Genomic DNA, 24,759 nt, shown 5'->3' with positions numbered 1-24,759 from the left:
GATACATACGGTTTCCCTACACTGCAGCTGAATAAGCCAACATTAACGCGCAATTTGCAGGGCGTTCCCAAATGTAATCGGTGTGATCGAATGCACTCATATCGTTATAAGGACACCACACGAGGTAGGGATGTGACAAATCATCAGTTTTTGTAAACGGATACCATCCCATTTTTTAAACGGTTGGCTCTGGAACCGATAGTCTACTATAATTTTGCATAGGCTACATACGGCGATTTTAGTAGCTATACGAGCAATAACCAATTGGTTGGAACACCGCCCTTCTGTTTGCTTGGGTCTTGACCTAGGACAATGCAGTGCACCGTGGGATACTCGTGCTAGAATATTGTCTAGTGTTCGCACATTAATATTGCATTGAATGTAGGGTGGCAGGGTAGCTTTAGCACACTCTTTGCGGTGGTTTCGGACATACTAATACTATTTTGACGTCCTAAATAGTAAGATAGTATGCGATTTCGGACGCAGCTACAACCCTCGTTTGCCATCGTGCACGTGATTTTCTGAAAACGATACTCGAAGCGGGACTCGTAACATGTTCTCGGAATAATTCGTAACCTCACTAGTTATTATGAGATTGACGTTGTTATTGTGATTTACGTACAAAAAACTATTTACAGAGCCTCTTGTTTATTTCCAGATAGTACGTTCTTTGGTCTCAACATCCATGCCTGAGCGGCAGTAGTTTCAGAATCCCTCTCACATTAATCTACTTGAAAGACTACATTACCCAGAATCGATGTACCTTATATTCCTTCCGCAAAACACCCAGATAGCTGCGCGCAGCGAGGTGGTTGTTATAATCATCGTTGTAGTTGATGCAGGAAAAAAAATCTACGGTGCAATATTCATATTTAATTCCTGCGTAAACAGCCAGGGTTGACTTTTGGTGATCTCGAGTGCATTAACTCTCGAATGATGGCGACGGAAAGTGAAAACGACATTGAGATTCCACCAGCGGACACTCAAATTGAGAAGTCAAAAAAGGGTAACTAGCTAACGTTAGTTAGCTGCAGCATGATACCTCCTCGGTACTTGCTACAAGAAAACCACGGATTGAAACTACAAGCGAATTTGACTATTCCAGTTCCGTATTGTCTTTGGGTTCCTCGCCACATATTATTGAAATCCGTGTTTTTCGTGTAAGCGTTCGTTTAAAAAAATATTTTGTTTACACTAGCTAGCTAAACAGTTTCTCTCTTTTGATTGGTTTAGGTCAAAATTACAACCACAACCTGATATGCTCAAATAATAGTATATATATTACAAAGAAGTAAGGTTTGTGGTCATAGAGGTTGTAAAGTAACTTACTTTTAAACTTGCTCTGAACTTTACTTATGTTCATCTTGCTTAACTGGCTAATTGTCCACAGGGCATTTCATTTTATACTGTTCAATTTGGAAGCTGTTGTAGTTAAAATAAAAAACGTATACATTTCCCATTCCTCCCAAATTTTCACTCTCCTGCCTCCTTTTCAGAATTTGTCTGGACTCAACAGGCAACATGGCTACTAGTCCGTACTCGTTTGTCCATGGATGCCGACTTCAATCGACCAGTGGGCAAGATGAAGAAACTCTGGGCGATGGTGGCTGAGAAGGTGACAGCGAGCCTGAAGGATTTAGGAGAAGATGTTTCTGTCAAATCCCATGAATGTGACAGCAAGTGGAGGAATATGATGTCAACTTACAGGAAAAATGCAGAGCGAGCCAAAAGACTTGGTGCTCACATTGTTCATTGGGAGTTTTTTCATGATATGCATGACGTGCTGGGGAAAATCAGTGATGAGTTCGATGGGAAGGACACATTAAATGGGAGTAAATTAGCCACTTTTATAGCAAGTAAAAAATATACCCCAATCCTTCCTACACCACCTGCCCCCCTCTCCTCTCGCCCTCCCCAAGATGTATTGCAGTTATACTTAGAACTGCAAGAGAGGAAGATGGACTTGTGGATGCAACAGAAAGCTTTGGAGGAAAGAAAGATAGAAGCTATTAATAACCTGGCCAGAGCAATATCCAGCTTAGCTGAAGACCGTAACACCCAGTCACCAAACAGTGGATAGGCTTGCATGCAGGGTAGTGTAGCTTATGTTAACTCTATGGTGTGTTTTACTCACTGACAGATGTACAATATTAACAATAGAGTAAAATAAATGGATCTGAGGTTGTGCAAATGCAAGTGCTGTTTGTGGGCAAAATGACATAAATGACAAAAATAACAGCCTCTTGACAAAATAGAAATGTGAGAGAAATATAGTGGGTAGTCTCCAGCTTTTGGAGTAAAAAAAAAAGAAAAAAAAGAAAATGTTCCACTAAATATATATATATTTTTTACACTTTTGTTTTTAGCGCAATAATTGCCTTTACATTTGAGCTAAAATGTGCTTTGTTTTTGTTTTACATAGTATTTTTAGTTGTGATATTTTTTTTTCTTCAAAATTTCAGCTTTTCAGAGAGGTTTTCTGGGCATTAACTAATGCCATTGCTATGTGACTGGATTTGTAAATTGTACATTGTAAATATACCGTGCCATGTAAAAGTATTTGCCCCGTCCTGATTTTCTCTGTTACTGCATGTCACACTAAATGGTTTCAGATATGGGCAACATGTAATATTACACAAAGGGAACCGGTGTAAATGCAAAACGCATTTGTCAAATTCATATTTCATTTATTTAAAGGCCCATACGCATCAGCTTTCTATTCCTGGTATCAGTATCTAAAATGCCCACAAAACATTTGCAAAGAGCATTTGTCTAACCCTGCCCCCAGAGCCCAATTCCCCCTCCACGTCCACCATCTGTGGTCATCCAATAACTATGCAAAATGGGAAATTGTTTTACAAAAACATGGAAAAATAGCAGTTAGCCACTGAAATAGGCACGCTTCTACTAAAATTGCAATTGTTTTACTTGGATCAGTATGGAACAGAAATCAAAAGCTCCAGGATGATATGAAAAGTTGAAAAACACAAACACCCATAACACCCCTGTGAAAAAGTAATGGCCCCATAAAGCAATACACCAACATTTTGGGACATATTGATTATTTTTGTGCATTCACATTCACTCTGTTTCCATGTTAACAGAACATGCTAGCTTAGCGTTACAGACTACAAGAATCCTATAGGAGTCAGTAGCCTATCAGTAGCCCAGATCTAACTCTACCTTCAGAAGGTGCTCTACCTTCACTGCGCTCAACCAGCGGAAGATGGAACAATACGTGTATTCAGCAGTTATAGCTCCAACCATCTAACTTCTCCAAAAACAACATCTCTCGTTCTTACATTTATTTTCCCGCACATGTATTTCAAATACATGATACCTCATGTAAATAAGACCGCTTCGGAGTTGTTGTAAGGTGTCACTTTGAAGGAGGTAGGCTACTGACTCCTATAAAATGGAACATCTTGTGAACAAGTAGGGAAAAAAAGGTATATTTCCCAAGATTTTGGTGCATTCCTTTAAACTTAATGGGGCGGCCTGTAGCGTAGTGGTTAAGGTAAAGGACCGGGACACCCAAGGTCGGTGGTTCTAATCCCGGTGTAGTCACAATAAGATCAGCACAGCCGTTGGGCCCTTGAGCAAGACCCTTAACCCTGCATTGCTCCAGGGGAGGATTGTCTCCTGCTTAGTCTAATCAACTGTATGTTGCTCTGGATAAGAGTGTCTGCCAAATGCCAATAATGTAAATGACTGGTTGCACCACCTTTGCTGTAGCAGCAATAATAGCAATTCACTCAAATACTTCCTGTAATTTAATATCAGTCTTTCACATCGCTGTGGAATAATTTTATCTCACTTTTTTGCAGAACTGTCATTTTCAGGTCCTGACATTGGGTTCAAGTCAGGACTTTTTCTATGTCACTCCAAAACATAAATTTCTTTCTTTTCAGCTATTCAGATATGGTCTCGTTTTGGCTTATTGTCATGCTGCATAACCCAATTATGCTTCAGCTCACAGACAGATGACAATTTTCTCATACATAGCAGAATTCAGTTCCTTCAATACTGGCAAGTTCTCCAGGACCTGAGGCAGCAAAGGATCCCCACACCTTCACACGACAACCACCATGTTTGACTGTTGGTGCGATGTTCTTACTGTCAAATGATGCACGTTCCACTGTTGACTCATCTGTTTATAGAACATTGTCCCAAAAGGATCATCCAGGTGAAAATGTGAGATGAGTGTTGATGTTTGGTTAGCAGTGGTTCCTGGCTTGCCACTCACCCATGAATCCAATTTTTGCCCAGTGCCTTTCTTCTTTCTTATTGTGAAGTCCTGACACTGACCTTGGCTAAGGCCAAGGCCTGCAGTTATTTTGATATTCTTCTGGGATCTTTTGTGACTTGACTGAGTTGTCGCTGCACCCTTGGGAGTAATTGTGGCAGGCTGACCACTCCTGGGAAGATTCACCATTGTTCCAAGTGTTCTCAGTTTGAAGATAATGGCTCTCATTGCGGTTTGGTGGAGTGTCAGAGGCTTAGGAATGGCGTAGTCTTTACTTGAACCCAATAGGGATGCAGTGGCAGGACCTGAAATGAGCCGTCCATTTGGTTGCAATAATTCTGGCTAAATGCTGTTAATAGATTGTACAAAAGGGAAATAAAATTTTCACAGGGGGGATAGGGGGGTTTGACAGTAAATTAAGTAAATTAAATAATAACAAGAGAGTTTTGTTTTTACTCGTGTTCCCCTATATTACATTTTGTCTAAAGATCTGAAAGCATTCAGTGGAAATCAGGAAATCAGAAAGGGGCCACATCTGTTTTCATGTCACTTTGTTCTCATTTATGAGATCTTGTGCTGAGGTAACAGTATAAACCACAGGATAGAAGAGGATGATATTGAAATACATTTTACAGAAAAACATAGACTCTAATGTTTCGAGAATTCGGCAGGGTATTTTCTAGTATGCCAAAAATATTCTAAATGCCAAAACCTCTCTTGAAATAACTTGCTTATTGAGACAGGCATACTGTGAAACCCAAACAAAGAGCAATTGTCCTTTTCTTAATGAAATTACACAAAGAAATGCAGGTAATTTAAAGGCAGGCTGGCAGACTATGCAGAATTTTAGGCCTTGATGTGGCCCTTTATTAACATACATACAATTATGTGAGTTGCAGACTATTGTGTAATAGCAACGAGCTAAGAAAACCGCGGTCTAATTGATTCATAAAGCATCTACTTTAGTAGTTGAGACAAGCCATTTAACTTGCTTTTTAACTGACAAATTGCAAGCTGGTTAAGTAAGCCATATTTTGTCAGATTTAGCTATGCATGGCATGAAGAATACAATTCCCAACTTCATATTGCGCTTATTGTGCTATATTACAAACAACTGCATAAAATAAGTCAATTGTTAAATTAAAGCCTGAATTGAATCAATATGCAGGGGTCCACATACTCTTAAGTGTGGACACCTGCCTCCTAAAACTAACCATCAGGAAGATAATGAAACAAATCCAGATAAAGGAAATTATAAAGAGCCAAACCTGTCTGGTGTTAATTATTAATAAAATGAGACCATGAACTTGGGAATGCTATACTTCATGGCAGGCACAATCCATTGAAACATGAAGCCCCTAATTAAGCCAAATTAACTGCTTGTTAAAATGCTGAGATTTAAATGATGGTTGGAATGAAAACCAGCATTTTATTTTTGGACCGAGTTTGGGGACCACTGCTATATACTATGTATAAAAAGGGAAGTAATACTTTTGGACTGCACTGTATTTGTCATTTAACAAGAATGATGAAGCATTCTTTCCATATACCTGCATTCCTCAGCAGGACCTAAGGAACCATAGTTCATAGTGCTCATAGAAGAAACATATTCTGGACTAAAGAACAGTGTTTGGCAGATATAAATGGAATGCAGCCAGCTTTTGCTATGGATTTCCAGTAAATCAAGACAGTTACGGTAGCAAAACAGCTGCACCATATTTTTGTGAATCTTATGAGAAGCAGTTAATGTGAAACTCACAAGCCAATCAAAACTTTTACCAGCCACAATAATCTTTCAGAAAATGAAATCATATGGCAGTAGTTTTACATTGGCATGGGTCCTTTTTCCATCCATCCATCCATTATCTTAACCCGCTTATCCTGAACACGGTCGCAGGGGGGCTGGAGCCTATCCCAGCATACATTGGGCGAAAGGCAGGAATACACCCTGGACAGGTCGCCAGTCCATCGCAGGGCACACACACCATTCACTCACACACTCATACCTATGGGCAATTTAGACTCTCCAATCAGCCTAGCCTGCATGTCTTTGGACTGTGGGAGGAAACCGGAGTACCCAGAGGAAACCCACGCAGACACGGGGAGAACATGCAAACTCTGCACCGAGAGGCCCCGGCCGACGGGGATTCAAACCCAGGACCTCCTTGCTGTGAGGCGGCAGTGCCACCCCCACGGGTCCTTTTTGCACATCATAATTAACTTTTCATGTTAAAAACATAAAAATCTGATTTACTTCGGTCTCATATCAATCTTTTGACCACAAATACAAATGGCTAAAGTATATGGCAAAAACAACACATTTCACTACTTTTATATTAATATAAATTATTTTATTTTATAAGCTGGCCATGCTCGAGTACATCTCTGAATTTCTGATTGATTAAGTACCATGTTGAATTCTATGGTCATTAAAATGCCTTCTTATTGGAAGTCATTTTAAAAACAAAAGGTGATCAAACCCTGTCTGCAGACCCCCAAATTGTGGAATCCTTCACTACAGAACATCAGAGTTCCCAAGACATTAATTTCTTTAAAGTCCTTTAAAATCACATTTTTGAAAAACTCGCTTTTAATTCCCATTCTCAACTGTTTGCCGTTACGGTTTAATTAAAAAAGAAGTGCCGTTCCTTATTTTAACCAAGTCATGTTATGTCAACTCTCTTTTATATTCTAAAATCTTTAAATTAAATGGTCTGTGTTTATATAGTGCCTTTATCCAAAGTATTATACAATGGATGCTTCTCATTGTCACACACTCACACGGCGATTGGCTGCCATGCAAGGCAACCCTGCCAGACGACTGCTCTTACCACCTGTTTACAATTCATTATTCATTTTCATTACTGTTCTGTAATTATTCATGGCCTTCCCTGAAATGAACTTGGACTTGAACAATTCTAGCCGAGCCACAAGATAAAGCCTAAAGCAACTGAAAAAGAAAAAGCAGTCTTTATTCAACTCACAAAGTTACAGATTTAGTTGCAGGACTGTGGTGTCCAACTCAAGTTCTGTCACATGACACAGTATACATGGGAGAAGAGCAAAAGCAATCTCCAAATCTGGTCTGTGCCAGTCAGTGTTAAATGTGCTACAAAGAACTGATAATTACTTGATTAGTACTGTATATTATCAGTTCTCCATCTGGACCAGGAGTTCAAGCTAATCTTTAAATTTGACACATATTTTTCCAAATGTCACAAGTTTTACTGACATTGTGTCTTTGGTTTGAGCACAAACACTTATATAAATTTTTGAACATGTTTTGACACAATTTAATAACTAAAACATTTTAAAAGCTTCAATTACATATAGACCATGCCAATTATCTGAATAAGGACAGTAAACTTGGAACAAAATAATACACCCATGGAAACTCCAAAGACCAGGGTGGAGAACTGATGTGTAAGACAATACAAGACAGCAAGAAACCAAACCTTAAGAGAAATCTGTAAAACAGCAGAGCTTTACATTGAAATGGTCAACTTCTGTGAAAGATTTTTTGCAACAGCTTGTGTGTGAAACTGACCAGGGTCCAGTTTTGTGTATATTTCTATGTTTCATGCACATTTTCTCTAGGTAGGCTAACACACACAACACGCCCCTTCCCCAGTATATTCTCCCTTAAAATCATTACAATCCTTACTAATAAGAATAATCATAATTATCATAACACAGTATAACTGCAATCCTCCCCAAAATACCAAACACACACAAACACATTACATATTTAGTCATCCTACCCCCCAAAACTAGACGCATCAGTTTACATGTTACTGCAAATTATCTGTTCCTTGTTTCTCCTGTATAACTGATAGCAATATGCCAGTTTTCAGGTTGATTTTATGCAAATCTAAACGTGCATTTGTGTGCTGAGGTGGATTGGGGAAAGGCATTAATAGAATGCATGTTTGCTTAGTATTCTGGGGTAATAGAGAGTGATACTTTAGATGAAGATGATACAGCGTATCACTTCCCTCTGCCGCTTCCACAATAACTCCCCTTTCCTCCTTTTTTTCCCCCTCAGACTTTGTTCTTCCTCACCCCATCTGCCTCTCCCTCCCCACCAATTCCTGCTCCTTTCATTCCTCACTGGACGGCCTGCTCGTTAGCAGTGCTGCCAGAGTCCTGGGGCTTCATTACGTCTGGGAGCTCAGGGGGGCTGGAGAATGGTTCTACCCGCAGCTGCTCAAACACCTCATCTGATAATGACAGGGAGAAAGGGATATACATCTGATGAACCAGCTTCCTCCAATAAATTGGTAAAAGGTACAACAGTAAAGACATAAATGGAACATGAGAAGCAATCAGTGAGAATACAGATTGAGCTAATTGTTTCATGACAATACTGATGCCAAGAGGATTATGTTACATTATTTCTTTAAAAAGAGATTATCCGACTTCTGATTGGCTGTCATATCAACACCTTGTAGAAAGCATTTCACACAGTCTATGAAGTTTTGGAGTTTGTTATCATGCCCTGAATGATTACAGGAAAAAATATGAAATGCAGCATGGTGGCCGTGATGGTTATTGTCCTAAAAAAACAAAAAAACATTCTGTAACGGTTAACAAGAACAGATGTGCCTGCACACTACAGCAAACATTTCGAAAAGGAGGGGCACTGAACAACTGGCAAAATTCTGAAACAACGAGTCCAAGAATGATTTCAAGAGTGGTTTAACTCAAGGAAAAAGAGTTGGAGCACACTTCAAGACAAAAGGCAGAGAACAGACTTGTTCAGAGTTTGTAGCCTAGTGGCCAATCATAAAACTGCACATAATGTCGAGGTGGGGGGGTTGATAAAACTGAAGTAAACTACTAAACACAATAGCAAATAATGGGTCTCTAGGGACACATAGAAACAAACACAAAGGAATCACAAAATCATTGACCTGATGTGCTAAATAGGTCACCAAAATAAGTAAAACAACAGAGTGCTGCAAGCGTAAAGACATATATTTGGACATATAACGCCCTGAGATACTAAAATATATTCAGTACACTGATTCAGTACATAGAATTCTCTGTAAACTAGCGACATACAGCGTGAGGTCCGTAATAATTTAAAATGTCGTCTTGCGGGACTGATTTTGACAACATAGCACTGATGTCTGGAATACAGCGTCAAATTTAAAATTGCTTACTATTATTTTGCAAGCTAACATTAGTTAAAAGCCTGAAGTTTTATTTCCTTTCAGCGATGGTGAGCTAGTGAACTTTTCTTTGGCGGTGATGCAGTTGGCCTTTAGTTGCAGCAGGCAGTTTTAGGCTGCGTGAAGAGTTTTTTCCCCCTCAGCAACAGGGACAATTTTTTCTCCCATTCCCATTGCGTTTCTATTAATAAATGTGTTCCTAAACTAAAAATAAATTGTCCATAGCTACATTACTTTGGCAAGTTAGCCGTGATATAACTGGGATAATACCATATGAACAAGTCAATTATGAGGAAATAATAGCCATTCAGTGTGGTAAACAGCCTCAGCTTCGGGCAACCACCCTGTCGGGCAATTATTTCCCCAAAACTGACTCGTTCATAGGGTATTATCCCTAACATAATGACAGTTTTGAGTCCCTATTAAAACCGCACTAAATCAATTTTCTCAACCAAAGCCAAAACCGTTTGGATTTAGGTGGAGCCACTTCATATTGGGTTTGGGACTGAAAGGTTTCAGGATTATTTCCCAGGCCTGGTATCCAGGAGTTAATCTGGGCTGGAACAATCCAGAACAGCCTTCAGGCAACTTCAGTTAAAAAGAAAAAAACACAAAAATAAAAACTTTCTTTTCCTTTTTTAAAAAAAAGATGTACTTGAATTTGACTGGCAGTGTCACAAAAAAAATAAAATAAAATAAAATAAAAATAAAAATAAATGAATCCAGTCACCGTTTCCACATGCTCCAGATCTATTCAGTTTACTCACTTAACCAAACACAAAAAGGATGCGAAATAAATAATGTTATTATACTTCATGATTAATGATTGATGCTGAGAAAGCAGAACTACAATGACATTGCACATTAGGCTAGAGAACTAGAGTTCCCACGCTTACAGAACTTTGTGTTTAAGTAAAGTCCACTTCCCATTTTCTAGCCGAATACATGGATACAAATAGTGACATCTTTGCACACCCCTATCGTATGTGGAAAGATATTTTCTTAGTTTGTAGATTAGAAAAAAAAAAAACTTGATTATAACAAATAATGAGCTCGGGGTAGATTTTGGTGTTTTCACAGTCACCCTGTTTTCCCCAGTCTATTTAAATTTCCTTTGAAATGCCTTGATTTGAGGTCTAGGTGCCAATAACCATTTGTCTTTGGCCTAACCAGGAAACCTGTCAATGGAAATTATCATATCTAAAGGATTGTTTTGTCACAAAGGATGAATCACTTCCTTTCAGCTAGTTTCCATTTGTTCAGATACTGCATATAAACTGTGTCATTCCCAGTAAGGATTGTGTAAGATTGGAGAAAGCTCAGCAGAACGTATAGATTACCTGGAACCACGAATAAAGAGCTGAACTTGTCTTACACCCTCGAATTTCGAGTAACAACTCTTCCTTTCCTGAACGTGATTTGAAGTAGCAGCAGCGAACAGTTATAATTAAGAAGACACAAGAATTTCTTCATAGGGATATGTACAGGCAGTAGAACGGAAATAACCATAATCATCCTGTTAGACATATCTACTGCCTGCACAAAGAATACATTTACCAAACAGATAAGTATACTCACCATTGATGCGAAAAGCTAGCCCTACAGTGGCTGGGGCCTGAGGTCTTGCAGTCTGATTAGTGAACCCACAGTCCCCAAGAGTTTTACTGTCCTCTAACAACTGATCATCCTGAAAAGAAAATTAAAGCACATAAGCAATGAATTAATTCATTGTGTCACAGAGAATTTTATTGGACATATTTGTATCCCCATATTCACTGCTGCTTTTCCTTGTGCTTTTCAGAAAAGGACACAACACAGGACTGCGGATCCCATTCAGCTAGTACAGGTAGACTTTAATCACATCATGTACTGTACATTGATTAGACACACTTATAAAGCCAGGTCACACCCCTTTCCTTCCACTAGTCTGCACAACTGTAGACTGATACCTGCATATACCTTGAAGAGTCTCTGCTCCTCTGGTGCCCTTTTCAGGATCCCCTCCACAATGCGCTTCAGCTCATAAACAGTGGTAGACTCCTTGGCATCAGTAAAGATGGTCGTTTTGTGGCGCCGAATCATGAGAAACACATCCTGAGTGGGAAGAATGCATGTACAGTTAAAGCAACGCAGAGTGACCAAACCGGACTGAGAGTTCAATCGTGGAAGAACAAAGTATGCACATATTATCCAGCTTCCCCTGATACTTTTCTGAAAAAACAAACATTATTTTACTGACATTAGAATTGTGTCACTTTAATATACTGTACGATATATAATATATATTGAGCTTATTTGGTTAGGAATGTGCGGCCGCTGTAAGTAGCCAACCCGAAGCTAATGCTGCTACGATGAAATTAATTTTAAAGGATATATATACCACATCTAGCCGATCCATAGGTCCAATCCCTTGATAACTCATCAAAAGGTCCACCAGTTTGCCTCCCCTTGGTTTCTCACATTGTACTTCAGCATTCTCCAGCCAGAGGCTGTAATAGTTTCTTTGTCAAGCCACTTCTCAAACAATTATCCTATTTGCACCACCTCAGTAATCTAAGTTGATAAAGCAATTGCCATTGAATAAATACAGAAGATGATTGCCAACAATGTTCACAAGCAACACTTTTGTGTTAATTCAGTTTGATTGCTTACTGCCGTGGTGACACACTGCAGTATTTTTGCAGCATGTTGGGCATGATAGGGTTTAAAGCAGCTTGAAATGCCCACATTAAAAATGCAAATTGTACAAAAAGTTAAATAAGAAAACGAATGAACTGATCATGGTCTTCAATCAAGACTTAAAATGCATAATGTGTGTAATATACATGTTCTTTTTGAGTCATTATATAATTTTTTGCATATTAGCAAATAAAGGTATTCAGCCTATGAACTAGAATAGTGTCACTCATGAAATTGAAGCGGCGCACAGGAAGCGATGCATTTTACGTATTCAGCGCAGCACTAAATATAGAAGGGTTGCAGGCTGTAGTATATTACTACTCGGTTTTGGTGAAGGAAAGTCCAAGTTTGATTACAATTATTAGCTACTCAATGAAAGAAAGACCCGTGGCCTGTTTCACAATGCGGGATTACCAAATTAGCTGGATAACTGCATGTTTAAAACCCTTCAGGTCACATGGGCAAACTGGTGGCCCTACTTCCAATATAAATATGAAAAAACCAGCAATTACATAGATAGTAATTTCACTAACTAGCCAATAATACCATAACCCATAAAACCAGTAACCTGTGACATTGTCAGAAAAAGAATCCAAGGGTGTTGACCAGTGGATGTTGACCAATGTGTTGACTGGGGCAAAAAGAAAAAAGCAAACAAAGTCATAACGGCAAGCCCCCGTCTAGAACTGAGGCCTTGGCCGTTCCCATCCCAATAACTCAACTGATGAAATTCTGAATTAAATCAGCAGCGGAGACGATTACACCTTAATTTCCAGTTCCAACTGATTAACATAACTAGCTGAACAACATATAACGTGTTATACATTTACATCTGCAACCAGAAGTGTATCTTGCTGGTTAGCCAACAGCTAGCGTTACCTGGTTACAGTAACGTTGGTTGCAATGGTCACGTATCTTTAGCTGTAACCTAAGGAAACTTCGCTAAGTTTCAGTCTGTCACCTGCTACCCATAATCTTCGACCGAAACACGTTGAAGAACTACAACCGGGACACGCGCTGGATTCGTTAACCTAACGTTGAATCGTAGCTGTCTACCTCGCAAGCAAGCGAATGTTAAATCGGATGTTTAGATAGATAGATAGATAGATAGATAGATAGATAGCTATTACCCCTTTCTCTCACACTCATATCTAACATTACTTGCTAGCAAATGTTTTGCGAGCTATCGGCGTGGTGATGAAATTACACCCAAAGTCTGATAACTAAATACAGCTATTTAACAATGTATAACAAAAAAAGAAATACAGTAGCAAGCTATCTAGCTATGTACCGTACATCACTGATCAGTCTGCAGCACGGATGCACAATAACGACACACCATAACAAACAGCTTCCTTTGGTTAAGATCCTAAGCAAGCTTGTAGCTAAGAAAACAAAGGGGTTCCTTCGAAACGTTCCTTGTCATAACACCCACTCGATTTCCTAATATGTTTTCATATGAAAACCTTTCCTCTCATAGCGAACTGATGAAGACATGTCTTTTGTAAAGTGAAACAAATAAACACATATTAATCTGGAATCGTTTCTCTTCATTACCCACTCACCATTTTCTCGGTCGTTCGCGTTAGCCAAACTCCGTCGCTGTCCCACACTGCACTGCGATTTCCCTCCCCCAACAACCATCGATAGACGACTTCTTCTTTGTTTCTTATTACGTTGTGTTAATTCCAAATATTGTGTTACCGCCATCTACTGTCTATGTCTATAACTATCCTTCATTTCTCTTATTTAATCCAGTTTTTCTTAAATAATCCATAACAATAGTTCGACATGTTCGATAGTATTAATGGATTTAAAAATTATTCAAATGAATTCCCAGAATTTCCACTTATTTCAGCTCTGACATCATTACCTCCATCTCCCTCTGGTATGTTCTGAAGTTTATAATGACATGTTCAACAAGCTCCTCCTTCTGACAATAGTCACCAATTTACAGTTTTCCAATTACCCTTGAGGTTTTGTTTAATAATCTATGTCTAAGTGTTGTAATAATGACTTCTTCTTTCTTACTTGTACCACATTTTTTCTCAATCTAGTAAAGATGTCTGGACTTTACTTCTTCATCCCAATAATCCTTCCTCTAAACTAAATATTTTACTTCTGCTTTGCTCAATTTAATTGTCATATCTATCTGATCAAGATATGTAGATAGTTAGCAATACTATGCAGTCAAAATATAGAGTACATTGTACTCAATTTCTTGGTATGCTGATTGATAAAAAAAAACAACTTCGCTTTAATTAACATTTGTATTCAATCATAAAAAATATTGGTGTCATCAAAATAATACAATTCATGTTAACAAGACATATGTTACTTAATTTCTACTACATGATGATTAATTCTTATCTATCATACTGTAATATCACCATTACGGCTTAAGAGCAGTCGTCTGGCACTCGATTAATCGAGACCTTAGAATGATCAGGTTCTAACTGACATTAAAAAAAAGTTATTTGCGTTATAAATACATTAGGGAACTAATGTGTTAGGTTTTACACAAAAAAAGTTTCAAAGCATGACAAAATGCACAATTTAAAAGGTTGCATCTGCTTGGAGCACATTCCATTTGGAATCTTTGAAGCTCAATATCTCAAAACCACTAAGAAGGCAGATAGAACCATATAATTCCAAAGTCATGAAATGCTGAAAGCACAGCCAGCTCTGATTTTGGGTTCTTCAGGAGTTCAATGTAATGTAAAGCTTTTGAATTTGAAGAGGTATGGGTGACATTATAATTATTTGGGCGTGGTCTAATGTAATATTCCAAAGTGGAGGGAAATGATTGGGTTATTTTTCTACAGTCTATGGTTGTAACCGGTTGTAACCGGGGAAATATTCATTTTTGGCGCGAGGCAGCAAAGCTTTGAAGGTTAACTACTGCAGGAGGGAACCGCGAAGTTGTATAGGGAAGGTAACGTTATAACATCAAGCATGACGTTAATTGGCGCTTTTTTGATTAAAATGTGAACACGGGTTCATGGGAAATAAATATCTCACATACGAAAGTAAGTTTTAAATATTTAAAGATATTTTAATAACTAGTTTTATTGTCGGCTATTCAATGCAATCTATGCAGCAATGTTTACCTACCTATATCTACCTATTCTTCATCCAGAAACAATTCCAATCGGCTATTTTATCTACATTCATATTATAAAGTGACGTATTTTGGTATTTGCCTTCCAACATAATTTAGCTAACTTAGCCTAACGCAGCTCGAATGCTGGTGCTGTCATTTTCAAACCAGGACGTTGACAGCGAACGCTGAGTAAGTTTAACCTTACAGAACTAGATTTTCTGCTATTTTACAGGTGGCTAGCTGCAGGCTAGTTACTTAGCTAAGTTAAACTGAACCAAGCTATGTAACTTTTGTGAAAAATGATATAGCAAGCTAACATGTAGTTGTGATAACGTCAATGAGGGAGTGATTTGCAAGTTATCTGGAAAAGTAACGTTAACCTGTTTAGTTAGTATTGATAGCTAGCTAACTAACGTTAGGCTAGTTAAACCGTTTTAACGGGTAAGTGTTGATGAACAACTTGCAAATGTCACTCTAGCTAGCTAGCTAACGTTAAGTTAACGTGGATCAGAGAATAAACGCCTAGAATAGCAATCTAGCAACATGTAACTGTTAGCTAACTTAGCTAACGTGGCGTCAATGTTTTTATTTCGCAAAATAAAGCACTGAGTTGTCCGTCATTCTTCAGGAGTTTTTAGAAAGCCATTTTATGTTACTTATAGCTAGGTAATTAACGTTAGTTAGACTAACAGTTGATAGGGAGCTCAATAGTACCTTACCTTCTCAGTAGTTCCTTGGTTATAAAACATGATTAAACGGTTGACATTTAACTGACACATATATAGATATAATTTAGGTTGAATTTGTATGTTTTCCGTTATTTTGCTGTATATCAACAAACCCACTGGTTAATGCATAACGTTACTTCTCTATTTCACAGCTTTGTCTATGCAACAGCATGTGATTGGAGAAGAGTGGACTGGGGTTTCTGTGCCTTCATCTATTACATACACCCACATCTACTTTCATTCTCCCCCTCATAGTCTTGTCTCATATTTTTATTGATATTTCTTCCATCAACTATCTACCTACATTCAGTATTTGTTTATCTTGTTCTCCCCAACTTATCCATCTCCACTTTCAGCCATTTTTTGGTGCTTCATCTCCACCACCCTCTGGCTATGTCATTGTCCCAGGATGCTAAGCATGCTTCCACACCTCTTCCTCTTCCAGCACATTTCGCTCAAGCCCAGCAACCTTTCTCCATCAAAAAAAGACGCCTTCCTTTTTCCTCACATTCCACTTCTTCCTCATCTCTTTCTCCTCCATTTCTTTCACAGTCTCTACCCCCACGTCCTCCATCTAAGGGCTGTCCCCCTCTCAGCCGAGTCTTTCCCCATCAGTCTCCATCCCCCTGGACACCCCTCTCCTGTTCCCTTTCCCAGACTCCTCTTCCTCCGTCACTTTATGATCCTTGCAAATCCCAGTCCTTCTTCAGCCAGTGCTTCATCAACCTCGGCTTGCTAGGGAGGGGCTCCTTTGGTGTAGTTTATAAGGTAAGTCGCATGGAAAAATGAACGGCGCTGCATTGATTAGGGATGCACATTACTTAACTCTGAGTGATGGAGGGCACAAAGACAACCCAGAGCTATTTTTACATTTCTCCCTTCAGTCCTTCTATGATATTCCTCACCATTCTTATCATTGTAGGTCCTCAGTCTCCAGGATGGACAGCATTATGCAATCAAGCGCTCGGTGCAGCGTTTCCGAGGTGATCGAGACCGGCAGAGAAGTGTAAGGGAGGCCAGGAACCATGAGTGTTTATGCCCCCATCCTCACATCCTGGGTTTCAAGGCTGCCTGGGAGGAGACAGGCCATCTTTACATCCAGACGGAGCTATGCTGCACAAGCCTACTGATGCACACTGAAGCCCAGCCACACAGCCCAGGCAAGCTCCAGATATCTCTAGTAACAACAAATAATGACGGGCTGGGTGTCAGCACTGATTTCGCGATTCCATTCCGACTCACAAGAACCCGATTTAATTCAAGATCCGATTCAACATCGATTTGGTTAGGGATGTTTCAGTTTTCAGACGAGATAGATACCCTTGAGGTTATAGCCATATCCACATGTAATATTTTGGTTTTAAACGCAGCGTTAGCTAGCAAAGTCAATAATTGATGATAATATAAATTATATATTTTCAGGCCTTTTCAATTTGATTAACTGGACTCTTAAACTGGTGATGTGTAGCCAAACGGTGAAATGAGAAATGACACAGCTAGCAATAAACATGCAATAAACTGAACAAACGCATGTGACCTGATCCAGTGTTTTGAGTCCCTTTGAACATGAAGCCGTATACATTTTTATTTAGTTTCATACATTATTGTAAAGAGGAGAATCTCTGGTTTCCTGTGATACCAACATTTTATTTTACCCTAGATATTAAGCAACTTATGCTTATTTAAATATTAACGGTCACCAAATGGTGTTTTTGATTTATTCACATAACTAGAACTGTAGCGAGTTCATTACAAAACGTTCATTCATACCTTAGCTAACCTACTCACTTGGGGTGAGAATCACAGTAACTCACGATATGATACTATCACAGTATTTTGCCCACAATAGTATGATATGGTTGATGTCAGTTTCACGTAATTTTAAACAACTGAGATGAAACCATGTAAAACAAAGTTCATATTATGCCTTTATTCTGATTCAATACAGTTCTTTTTAGAACCGAACAACTGGGGGAATGAGGCATATTGTTAAATGTTTATAAGATAAAATATTCACAGGCAAAAACAAGTCATTATCAAGCCCTTTACTTCATACAGTACCCTCCGAAAGTATTGGAACAGCAAGGTCAATTTTTTTGTTTTCGCTATATTCTGAAGACAATGGAGTTTGAGGTCAAAAGATGCACATAAGATAACAGATCCAAATGTAAACTTGTATTTTTTGGTATTTTTAGGTGTTTCTTGTTTTCCAGATGTGTCTTGTTAGATTGATTGGTTAAACAAGAAATAGTAGTAAAAAATAAGTCAGTCAGTGACATCACAAACAATCTCTACAGGGCAGGGTCAAGGTATCTCAATCAACTATTTGAAGAAGACTTAGAGAGCAGCAATATAGAGGCTATACTACAAGATGCAAACCACTCATCAGTTGTAAGAATCGGTAGGTGAGATTACAATTTGCAAAGAAGTACAGAGAGGAGCCACAAAGCTTCTGGAACAAAGTGTTATGGACTGATGAGACCAAGATTAAGCTCTACCAAAGTCATGGAAAGGCCAAAGTGTGGAGAAAGAAGGAATCTGCTCATGATCCAATACAAGCTCATCTGTGAAGCACGATGGAGGAGGTGTCATGGCTTGGGCTTGCATGGCTGCTTCTGGAGTGGACTCACTAATCTTTTTTGATGATGTAACTCATGATGGTAGCAGCAGGATGAATTCAGAAGTCTACGAAAATATTCTGTCTACCAATTTACAGAGAAATACGTTCAAACTAATTGGGAGGAACGTCATCATACAGCCGGACTATGACTCAAAAATAAACTGCCAACACAACAAAGGACTTCATTGGGGAGAAAAAGTGGAAGGTTTTAGACACCAAAGGTGCTAACTTATAAGTAGTTTGACACATCTAGGTGTAAATACCAGGAAATAAAAGCTGACATTCTGAACTCTTGTCTCGTGTTCATCGTTTTATCTCAACCACAAATGTATTCAGTGTATTGTAAAAACAAATGAATCGGCCTTGCTTTTCCAATACTTATGGAGAGGACTGAATATGGGCAATTCCACAGTATTGGCAAAATACATGTACTTGCCTCCCAATTTGAATGTATTATGTCCCAAACAGGCGATCGTGACCATTTTTAAATCTGATAAAATGTAGGCTAACAACAGGAAATTTATTTATTTATTTATTAGTCCCATTACCATTGAAATCGATTCTATTTGGCGGCCATCTTGAAAACATTCAAAATCATTTCAGATGGTTTTCTCAGTGTTAAAACTGATATTCATAACCATTTCAGATGGCAACAAATGTGTTAGGATAAAATTTGTCAAACAATGTGCATTTCAGACGTGTCACAGGTTTAGTGTGGCTAGTTGTGACTGTATGTTTTGTATCACTGACACTGCCTGTCTATTCCACAGAAGAGTCGGTGGCATGGGCCTACCTGTGTGACCTGCTGTCCGCATTGCAGCACCTTCACTCCCGGGGGTTTGTCCATTTGGACCTCAAGCCTGCCAATGTCTTCATGACCCGATCAGGCCGTCTGAAGCTGGGGGACTTTGGGCTGTTGCTGGAGCTCGCCGGGGAGAGGAGAGGGCAGCTGGGCGGGACAGAAGGGGAAGAGAAGGAGGAGGGACAGGAAGGAGACCCTCGATATATGGCCCCAGAACTGCTGAGAGGAGAATACACTCCCGCTGCAGATGTGTTCAGGTAACGAATCAAGCCAGATGGAAACCAGTTTTAATTTCAATTCATTGTATTGTAGATTAATTGGCAGTGTCTGTGCAATCTGTGTATTAAGTGATTTTCTTGATCTGCAGACATGTAATGGTTTTCCGAAATGATTAAGAAAGTAGGCTAGTGTTGTTCAGGCAGTGAATCTGCTTATTCTGTCTATATAGACTCTTTTTTAACCACTTGTCTATTGTAAATGTGTTACTATCCACTTCTATCTTAGTCTAGGTGTGTCTATTCTAGAGCTGGCCTGTAATATGGAGGTGCCAAAAGGAGGAGATGGTTGGCAGCAGCTCAGACAGGGAAACCTGCCCTCTGCGTTTGTGAATGGTACTGAGGCTTGTGCGTCTGCGGCCACCTTTTCACGCTTATTGTTGTTACATTACATTACATTATTGGCATTTTGGCAGACGCTCTTATCCAGAGCGACATACAGTTGACTAAGTTAGACTAAGCAGGAGACAATCCTCCCCTGGAGCAATGCTGGGTTAAGGGCTTTGCTCAAGGGCCCAACAGCTGTGCGGATCTTATTGTGGCTACCCCGGGATTAGAACCACCGACCTTGCGTGTCCCAGTCATTTACCTTAACCACTACGCTACAGGCCGCCCAACCTATTGTTTTTTATGTGTGTGCTTTTTAGCAGACTTGCAATAAACAAGGTCTAATTTTATCTTGCCGAAAATATTTAGGACTCTATCCTGGCGCAATGTAACAGTAACCAACCAGCCGTTGCTAGTTTCATAGAGATGGAAATGTCCTTTTTCTGTTCAGGGCCATTCGCTATTAAAATTTGGGCGGGTTGGTCATAAAGGTGTGGTCATGGTAATGTTATGACCAACCAAAACGTGGTCTTAAGTCCTGTCACAGTTTCATTGCTATTTTAACAGCGTAGTATTAGTAATGCACCGACATAGGCTACTGCGCAACACATGTACACCCTCATGTCTGCTACACATGTCGGGACATTCTTTCTTTGTTTGTCAGTTTATTGTTATCATGGTCAAGCCATGCGCTCTGAACTTGCAATGTGATGTTCGTTATCCAAAGAGTTTGGAGACATCTGATTCCACAAGAAATCGCTGGAAACGTCACCTTACCAGCAGAAATATTGGGATTTATTTGGCTTTATCGCATTTACCCAAGATACTGTGGTGATTCTGATCAGTGACATTACTCAAGCGGTATTGAAGCAGATATATTGAGCACATCTATAAAGATTCCTCCATATAATCTATAATATAATGGAGGTTACACTCTACATTTGCCTTCAAATGAAACAAACTTGTCGATGTGACCTACCATATTGTACAAAAACAATGTTCCTGTATATCCAATTTTTCTGCTTCAAGTGTTGAGGTGACTGACTTTTGAACTGTGAACGATAGGCTTCACTGTTTCTTTATATTTTTTCTGCTTCCTCTGTAATCAAAGGCCGATTTTTCCAAAAACAATGAATGAGGGATGAACAGTGTTGTGATTTGTGGCTGTTTGTTGCTGCAATTCCTCTCTTCACCGTTAGAAGTTTGAAATGACCTATTGTACCTTGAAATAAGTTTAGTACAAATTCAGACTGAAGAGCTTAAGCGTTTGAGTTAATTAAGTTAAGTGATATCATGAATGTAAGAGACAATGTAATTGCAGCACACTCCCAGTAATAAATGAAACCACAATGTAATTCAAGCAACTTTTGGTTTTCCTTGAAGTATCATCCCCTTAACTGGACTTTTATTAAGAATGAACAGCAATTGAAAGAAATTCCACACAGCTGTTTTTTGCCTGATGTGCACATAGCAGCACTCTTCAGAACTTTCTTTGAGGCGGACAAAACATTATTGGGAATTAAATAGGCTATTTTAATTTATTTAAGTTCATATTTTTTGTAGCCTATTACACAATCGGTTTGAATGACCTGTTGTAGAACATGCAATCGGCCAATTCTGATTCTCTACCGACATACCAATGCATCCCTACTTTGTGTTGAACTATCTGCCATGAAACTTGCTGCACTTTATGCAGTAAGACTACAAAGATAGAGCCCTTTGTGTTTTTGTCCTTGGCAGGTCTGTCTGGGGACCTTCAGTCAGTGTTGAGGATGATGTTGTCTCCAGATCCCTCGATGAGGGCCACAGTTCCTCAGCTTCTTGCTCTCCCAATGGTGAGGAGATGGAGGTGGAGACGGCAGGTTTCTCTGTTTCTGGGCGAGTCCCTGCTCTTCCTGTTCTCCCTCTGTCAGGTAAGATCTCCTGACCTTTAAACTTCATTATATCTTCATGAAATCAGCATCTATTCCTAATGTATTGCTGTACTGGCGATGTTAACACTGACTAAGCGTTCTCTGCTCAGACGGTGTTGTCCACTGCAAGGGGGCTCCTTTCTTCTGTCCACCTCCCGTTCCAAACCGGCCGGGTGCCTTCCGTGCCTTGCACCCCTCCTAGGGATAGCTGGGGAAATGATGCGGACTGCAGCAGTCCTCTTCCTAGCTTCTCATTCGCTGACACAGGGAGCCTGGAAGAAGATGTGGTGTTTCTTCCAGAAGAAATGGGACCAAAGTACTCTCCCACCCTCTTTCATAGGTAACCCATTGAATGATAGCTTTGTGTCTCTCTTGCTGTGTTTTAAAACATTTTGGTATATGTAGTATATATGTTTAGTATATTTATATAACAGGTTAGATAGTTGTTTGTCATGAGAGCTGTTATACAATTTGTACAGTAGTGGATACTATGATTAGGTAATGCTATGATTACCTAATCCTGTAACAATTTCAATTTTATTTCGGATATTTATTATTTGCATATATCCGTTGTCTCAACCGGTTTTGACAAAGCATTGAGATGCTGCTGTACATGCTTTGTTGGATTGTACACATAAATTGAAGCCATTCTTGAAAACAATAGCCTGATGTATGATATTACCTGTTTTTCTCATTCAGGACGAAATCCCTGGTGTTTGTGGGTGGCACTTCTACGCCTCATCCAAAAAGTCCCACTCCCACTCCCACTCCCACTCATAGCTCCACACATAACCTCAGTCTCACACACACTCCCACTAGCACACACACAAGTAGATTGAAACATCATCAAGTAGCCACTTCTAATCAAAGGCTAGTAGACACAGGAATAAAAGCACACACTTCTGACACACTGACACCCTCTAGTGCATGTAATTCTGCCAACACAGAGAATCAGCAACCTACAGCTACCCGGACTCATAGTCCAGTCCTAAACTGGATCAGACCTGAGCCTTGCTTGCGACCCACGTTTGAGCCCAAGAACCTCCTCAGCCTGTTTGATGAGACCGCGCTGGAAGGACAGTCCTGAGGGCAGGATGATATAGGCACCGTCTATGCTGATGAACCATTACAGCATGTTAACACTGCACTTAAAGAATAAGAACACCTTTGGAATGGGATACTATAACATTTAATGTATTCTTGCCCTTTTTTTTAAGTGATATATTCATTTGGTGTTTCTAACTTAAATTCTTTACTTTTACTTTTGGGCCGAGGAGAGTTAAAATGTGCTTAAAATTGAGTGCTCACCTTTGGTTTTCAAGCATTTGGGTGTCATGTTCTACCATGCTGATGAGGAACAGAGGGGATGTTCGCTGATGTTGCGAAATTGCTGTATTCCCTGTATTGTATGTTATAACTATGCCTGTGAAATAAAATTAATAATATATATGTGCCTCTTATTGCGAATGTCTTTAAACTTGCATATTATTGTGGTCCGTTTGAACACAAAACTGAAATACAATTATTTCAGATATTCCTGAATTACCAGATTTATTCAGTGGAAAATTAATTTTCATATTTTAATTCATACCACCATAATTTTTTTTTGTACTGCAAACAAACTGCTGAATTCCAACAGAAGGAATTGGAATGCTGATGGAACGTCCAATTTTTGTAAACTACCAGATTAAGTGCTGAAAGCCCGTCACACTTAAATGTTTCAGATCATCAAACAAATTTAAATATTATTCAAAGACAACACAAGTAAACACAAAATGAAGGTTTTTATTATTAAGGGAGAAAAAAAAATCCAAACCTACATGGCCCTGTGTGAAAAAGTGATTGCCCCCCCCTGTTAAAAACATTTTACATTACATTATTGGCATTTGGCAGACGCTCTTATCCAGAGCGACGTACAACAAAGTGCATACCCATAACCAGGGATAAGTTCGCTGAAAGACCCTAGAGGGAAGTACAATTTCAACTGCTACCTGTACAACAAAATTAAGGACAATTCTTTTTTTTTCTTTTTTTTTTTTGAACAAACACAAACAAACAAAGCAAAAGTGACCAAAGTTAACTATCCAAACACTGCTTACCTAGCCAACTAAAAATACCGATACACAAAGCAAGTCACAGAGACAACAATTAAGGTTCACAGGGAGGTAGGGAGGGATGGGGAGAGGTGCTGCTTGAAGAGGTGTGTCTTCAGCTTGCGCTTGAAGGTGGGGAGAGATTCTATAGTTCTGACCTCAATGGGGAGTTCGTTCCACCACCGTGGAGCCAGAACAGACAGTAGTCGTGAGCGTGAGGTGGAGGTTCTGAGAGGGGGAGGTGCCAAGCGGCCTGTGGAGGCTGAACGAAGAGGTCTGGCAGGGGTGTAGGGTCTGATGATTTTTTGTAGATAAGCTGGGGAAGACCCTTTAACTGCTTGGAAGGCTAGCACCAATGTTTTGAATTTGATGCGAGCGATGACAGGCAGCCAGTGGAGGGAAGTAAGCAGGGGGGTGACGTGTGAGTATTTGGGAAGGTTGAAGACCAGACGAGCTGCTGCATTCTGGATGAGTTGGAGGGGTCTGATGGCGAACGCTGGGAGGCCAGCCAAGAGGGAATTGCAGTAGTCCAGGTGGGACAGAACCATCGCTTGGACCAGGAGCTGGGTCGAGTAGGGGGTGAGAAAGGGGCGGATTCTCCGTATGTTGTATAGGAAGAACCTGCAAGACCGGGTCACCGCCGCAATGTTCTCGGAAAGGGACAGTCTGCTGTCCATCACCACGCCGAGGTTCCTTGCACTGGGTGATGGCGTGAGTGTGGTATCCCCGAGGGAAATGGAGAGATCCAGATGGGGAGAGGTATTAGCAGGGATGAATATCATTTCAGTTTTACCTGGGT

The 24,759-nt window shown here is 39.7% G+C and overlaps 3 protein-coding genes across 6 annotated transcripts; 2 read left to right on the top strand and 1 right to left on the bottom strand.

Annotated features, from left to right (window-relative positions):
* The first annotated feature begins 760 nt into the window (after positions 1 to 760).
* LOC133121562 (uncharacterized) lies at positions 761 to 2,559 on the top strand. The gene is made up of 2 exons (XM_061230828.1): positions 761 to 1,006; positions 1,497 to 2,559. The coding sequence occupies exons 1-2, from the start codon at positions 934 to 936 to the stop codon at positions 2,078 to 2,080; spliced, it is 657 nt and encodes a 218-aa protein (XP_061086812.1). The 5' UTR covers positions 761 to 933; the 3' UTR covers positions 2,081 to 2,559.
* A 4,638-nt stretch (positions 2,560 to 7,197) lies between these two features.
* Positions 7,198 to 13,780, bottom strand: LOC133121564 (elongin-B). Its single transcript, XM_061230831.1, has 4 exons — positions 13,665 to 13,780; positions 11,380 to 11,514; positions 10,999 to 11,107; positions 7,198 to 8,466 (listed from the first exon to the last, which is right to left on the bottom strand). The coding sequence occupies exons 1-4, from the start codon at positions 13,665 to 13,667 to the stop codon at positions 8,354 to 8,356; spliced, it is 360 nt and encodes a 119-aa protein (XP_061086815.1). The 5' UTR covers positions 13,668 to 13,780; the 3' UTR covers positions 7,198 to 8,353.
* Positions 13,781 to 14,950: 1,170 nt separating this feature from the next.
* Positions 14,951 to 23,316, top strand: pkmyt1 (protein kinase, membrane associated tyrosine/threonine 1). Of its 4 annotated transcripts, none has more exons than XM_061230789.1 (8): positions 14,951 to 15,034; positions 16,083 to 16,698; positions 16,853 to 17,090; positions 19,321 to 19,609; positions 19,857 to 19,963; positions 21,695 to 21,867; positions 21,978 to 22,207; positions 22,567 to 23,316. In XM_061230789.1, exons 2-8 carry the CDS (start codon positions 16,324 to 16,326, stop codon positions 22,952 to 22,954), a joined length of 1,800 nt encoding a protein of 599 aa, XP_061086773.1. In that variant the 5' UTR covers positions 14,951 to 15,034; positions 16,083 to 16,323; the 3' UTR covers positions 22,955 to 23,316. The 4 variants fall into 4 exon arrangements, with proteins under 4 accessions (XP_061086773.1, XP_061086771.1, XP_061086772.1 ...); XM_061230787.1 differs by having other exon boundaries at positions 14,979 to 15,128; XM_061230788.1 differs by lacking the exon at positions 14,951 to 15,034 and adding an exon at positions 15,181 to 15,391.
* Positions 23,317 to 24,759: the final 1,443 nt, after the last annotated feature.

This window comes from Conger conger, chromosome 2 (assembly GCF_963514075.1).
Source record: "Conger conger chromosome 2, fConCon1.1, whole genome shotgun sequence".
Lineage (NCBI taxonomy): Eukaryota > Metazoa > Chordata > Actinopteri > Anguilliformes > Congridae > Conger > Conger conger.
Note: the sequence above shows the minus strand (reverse complement) of the source record. Positions and strands in the feature narration are given on the sequence as shown.

Coding starts and splice junctions, on each gene's coding strand:
- LOC133121562 (XM_061230828.1), top strand. CDS start 934: ATGATGGCGACGGAAAGTGAAAACGACATTGAGATTCCACCAGCGGAC. Junction 1,007..1,496: donor AATTGAGAAGTCAAAAAAGG/GTAACTAGCTAA, acceptor CCTCCTTTTCAG/AATTTGTCTGGACTCAACAG.
- pkmyt1 (XM_061230789.1), top strand. CDS start 16,324: ATGTCATTGTCCCAGGATGCTAAGCATGCTTCCACACCTCTTCCTCTT. Junction 19,610..19,856: donor CCCGCTGCAGATGTGTTCAG/GTAACGAATCAA, acceptor CTTCTATCTTAG/TCTAGGTGTGTCTATTCTAG. Junction 21,868..21,977: donor TCCTGTTCTCCCTCTGTCAG/GTAAGATCTCCT, acceptor TTCTCTGCTCAG/ACGGTGTTGTCCACTGCAAG.
- LOC133121564 (XM_061230831.1), bottom strand. Junction 11,108..11,379: donor AGGAGCAGAGACTCTTCAAG/GTATATGCAGGT, acceptor TTTTCTTTTCAG/GATGATCAGTTGTTAGAGGA. Junction 8,467..10,998: donor GCTAGCTTTTCGCATCAATG/GTGAGTATACTT, acceptor TGTCATTATCAG/ATGAGGTGTTTGAGCAGCTG.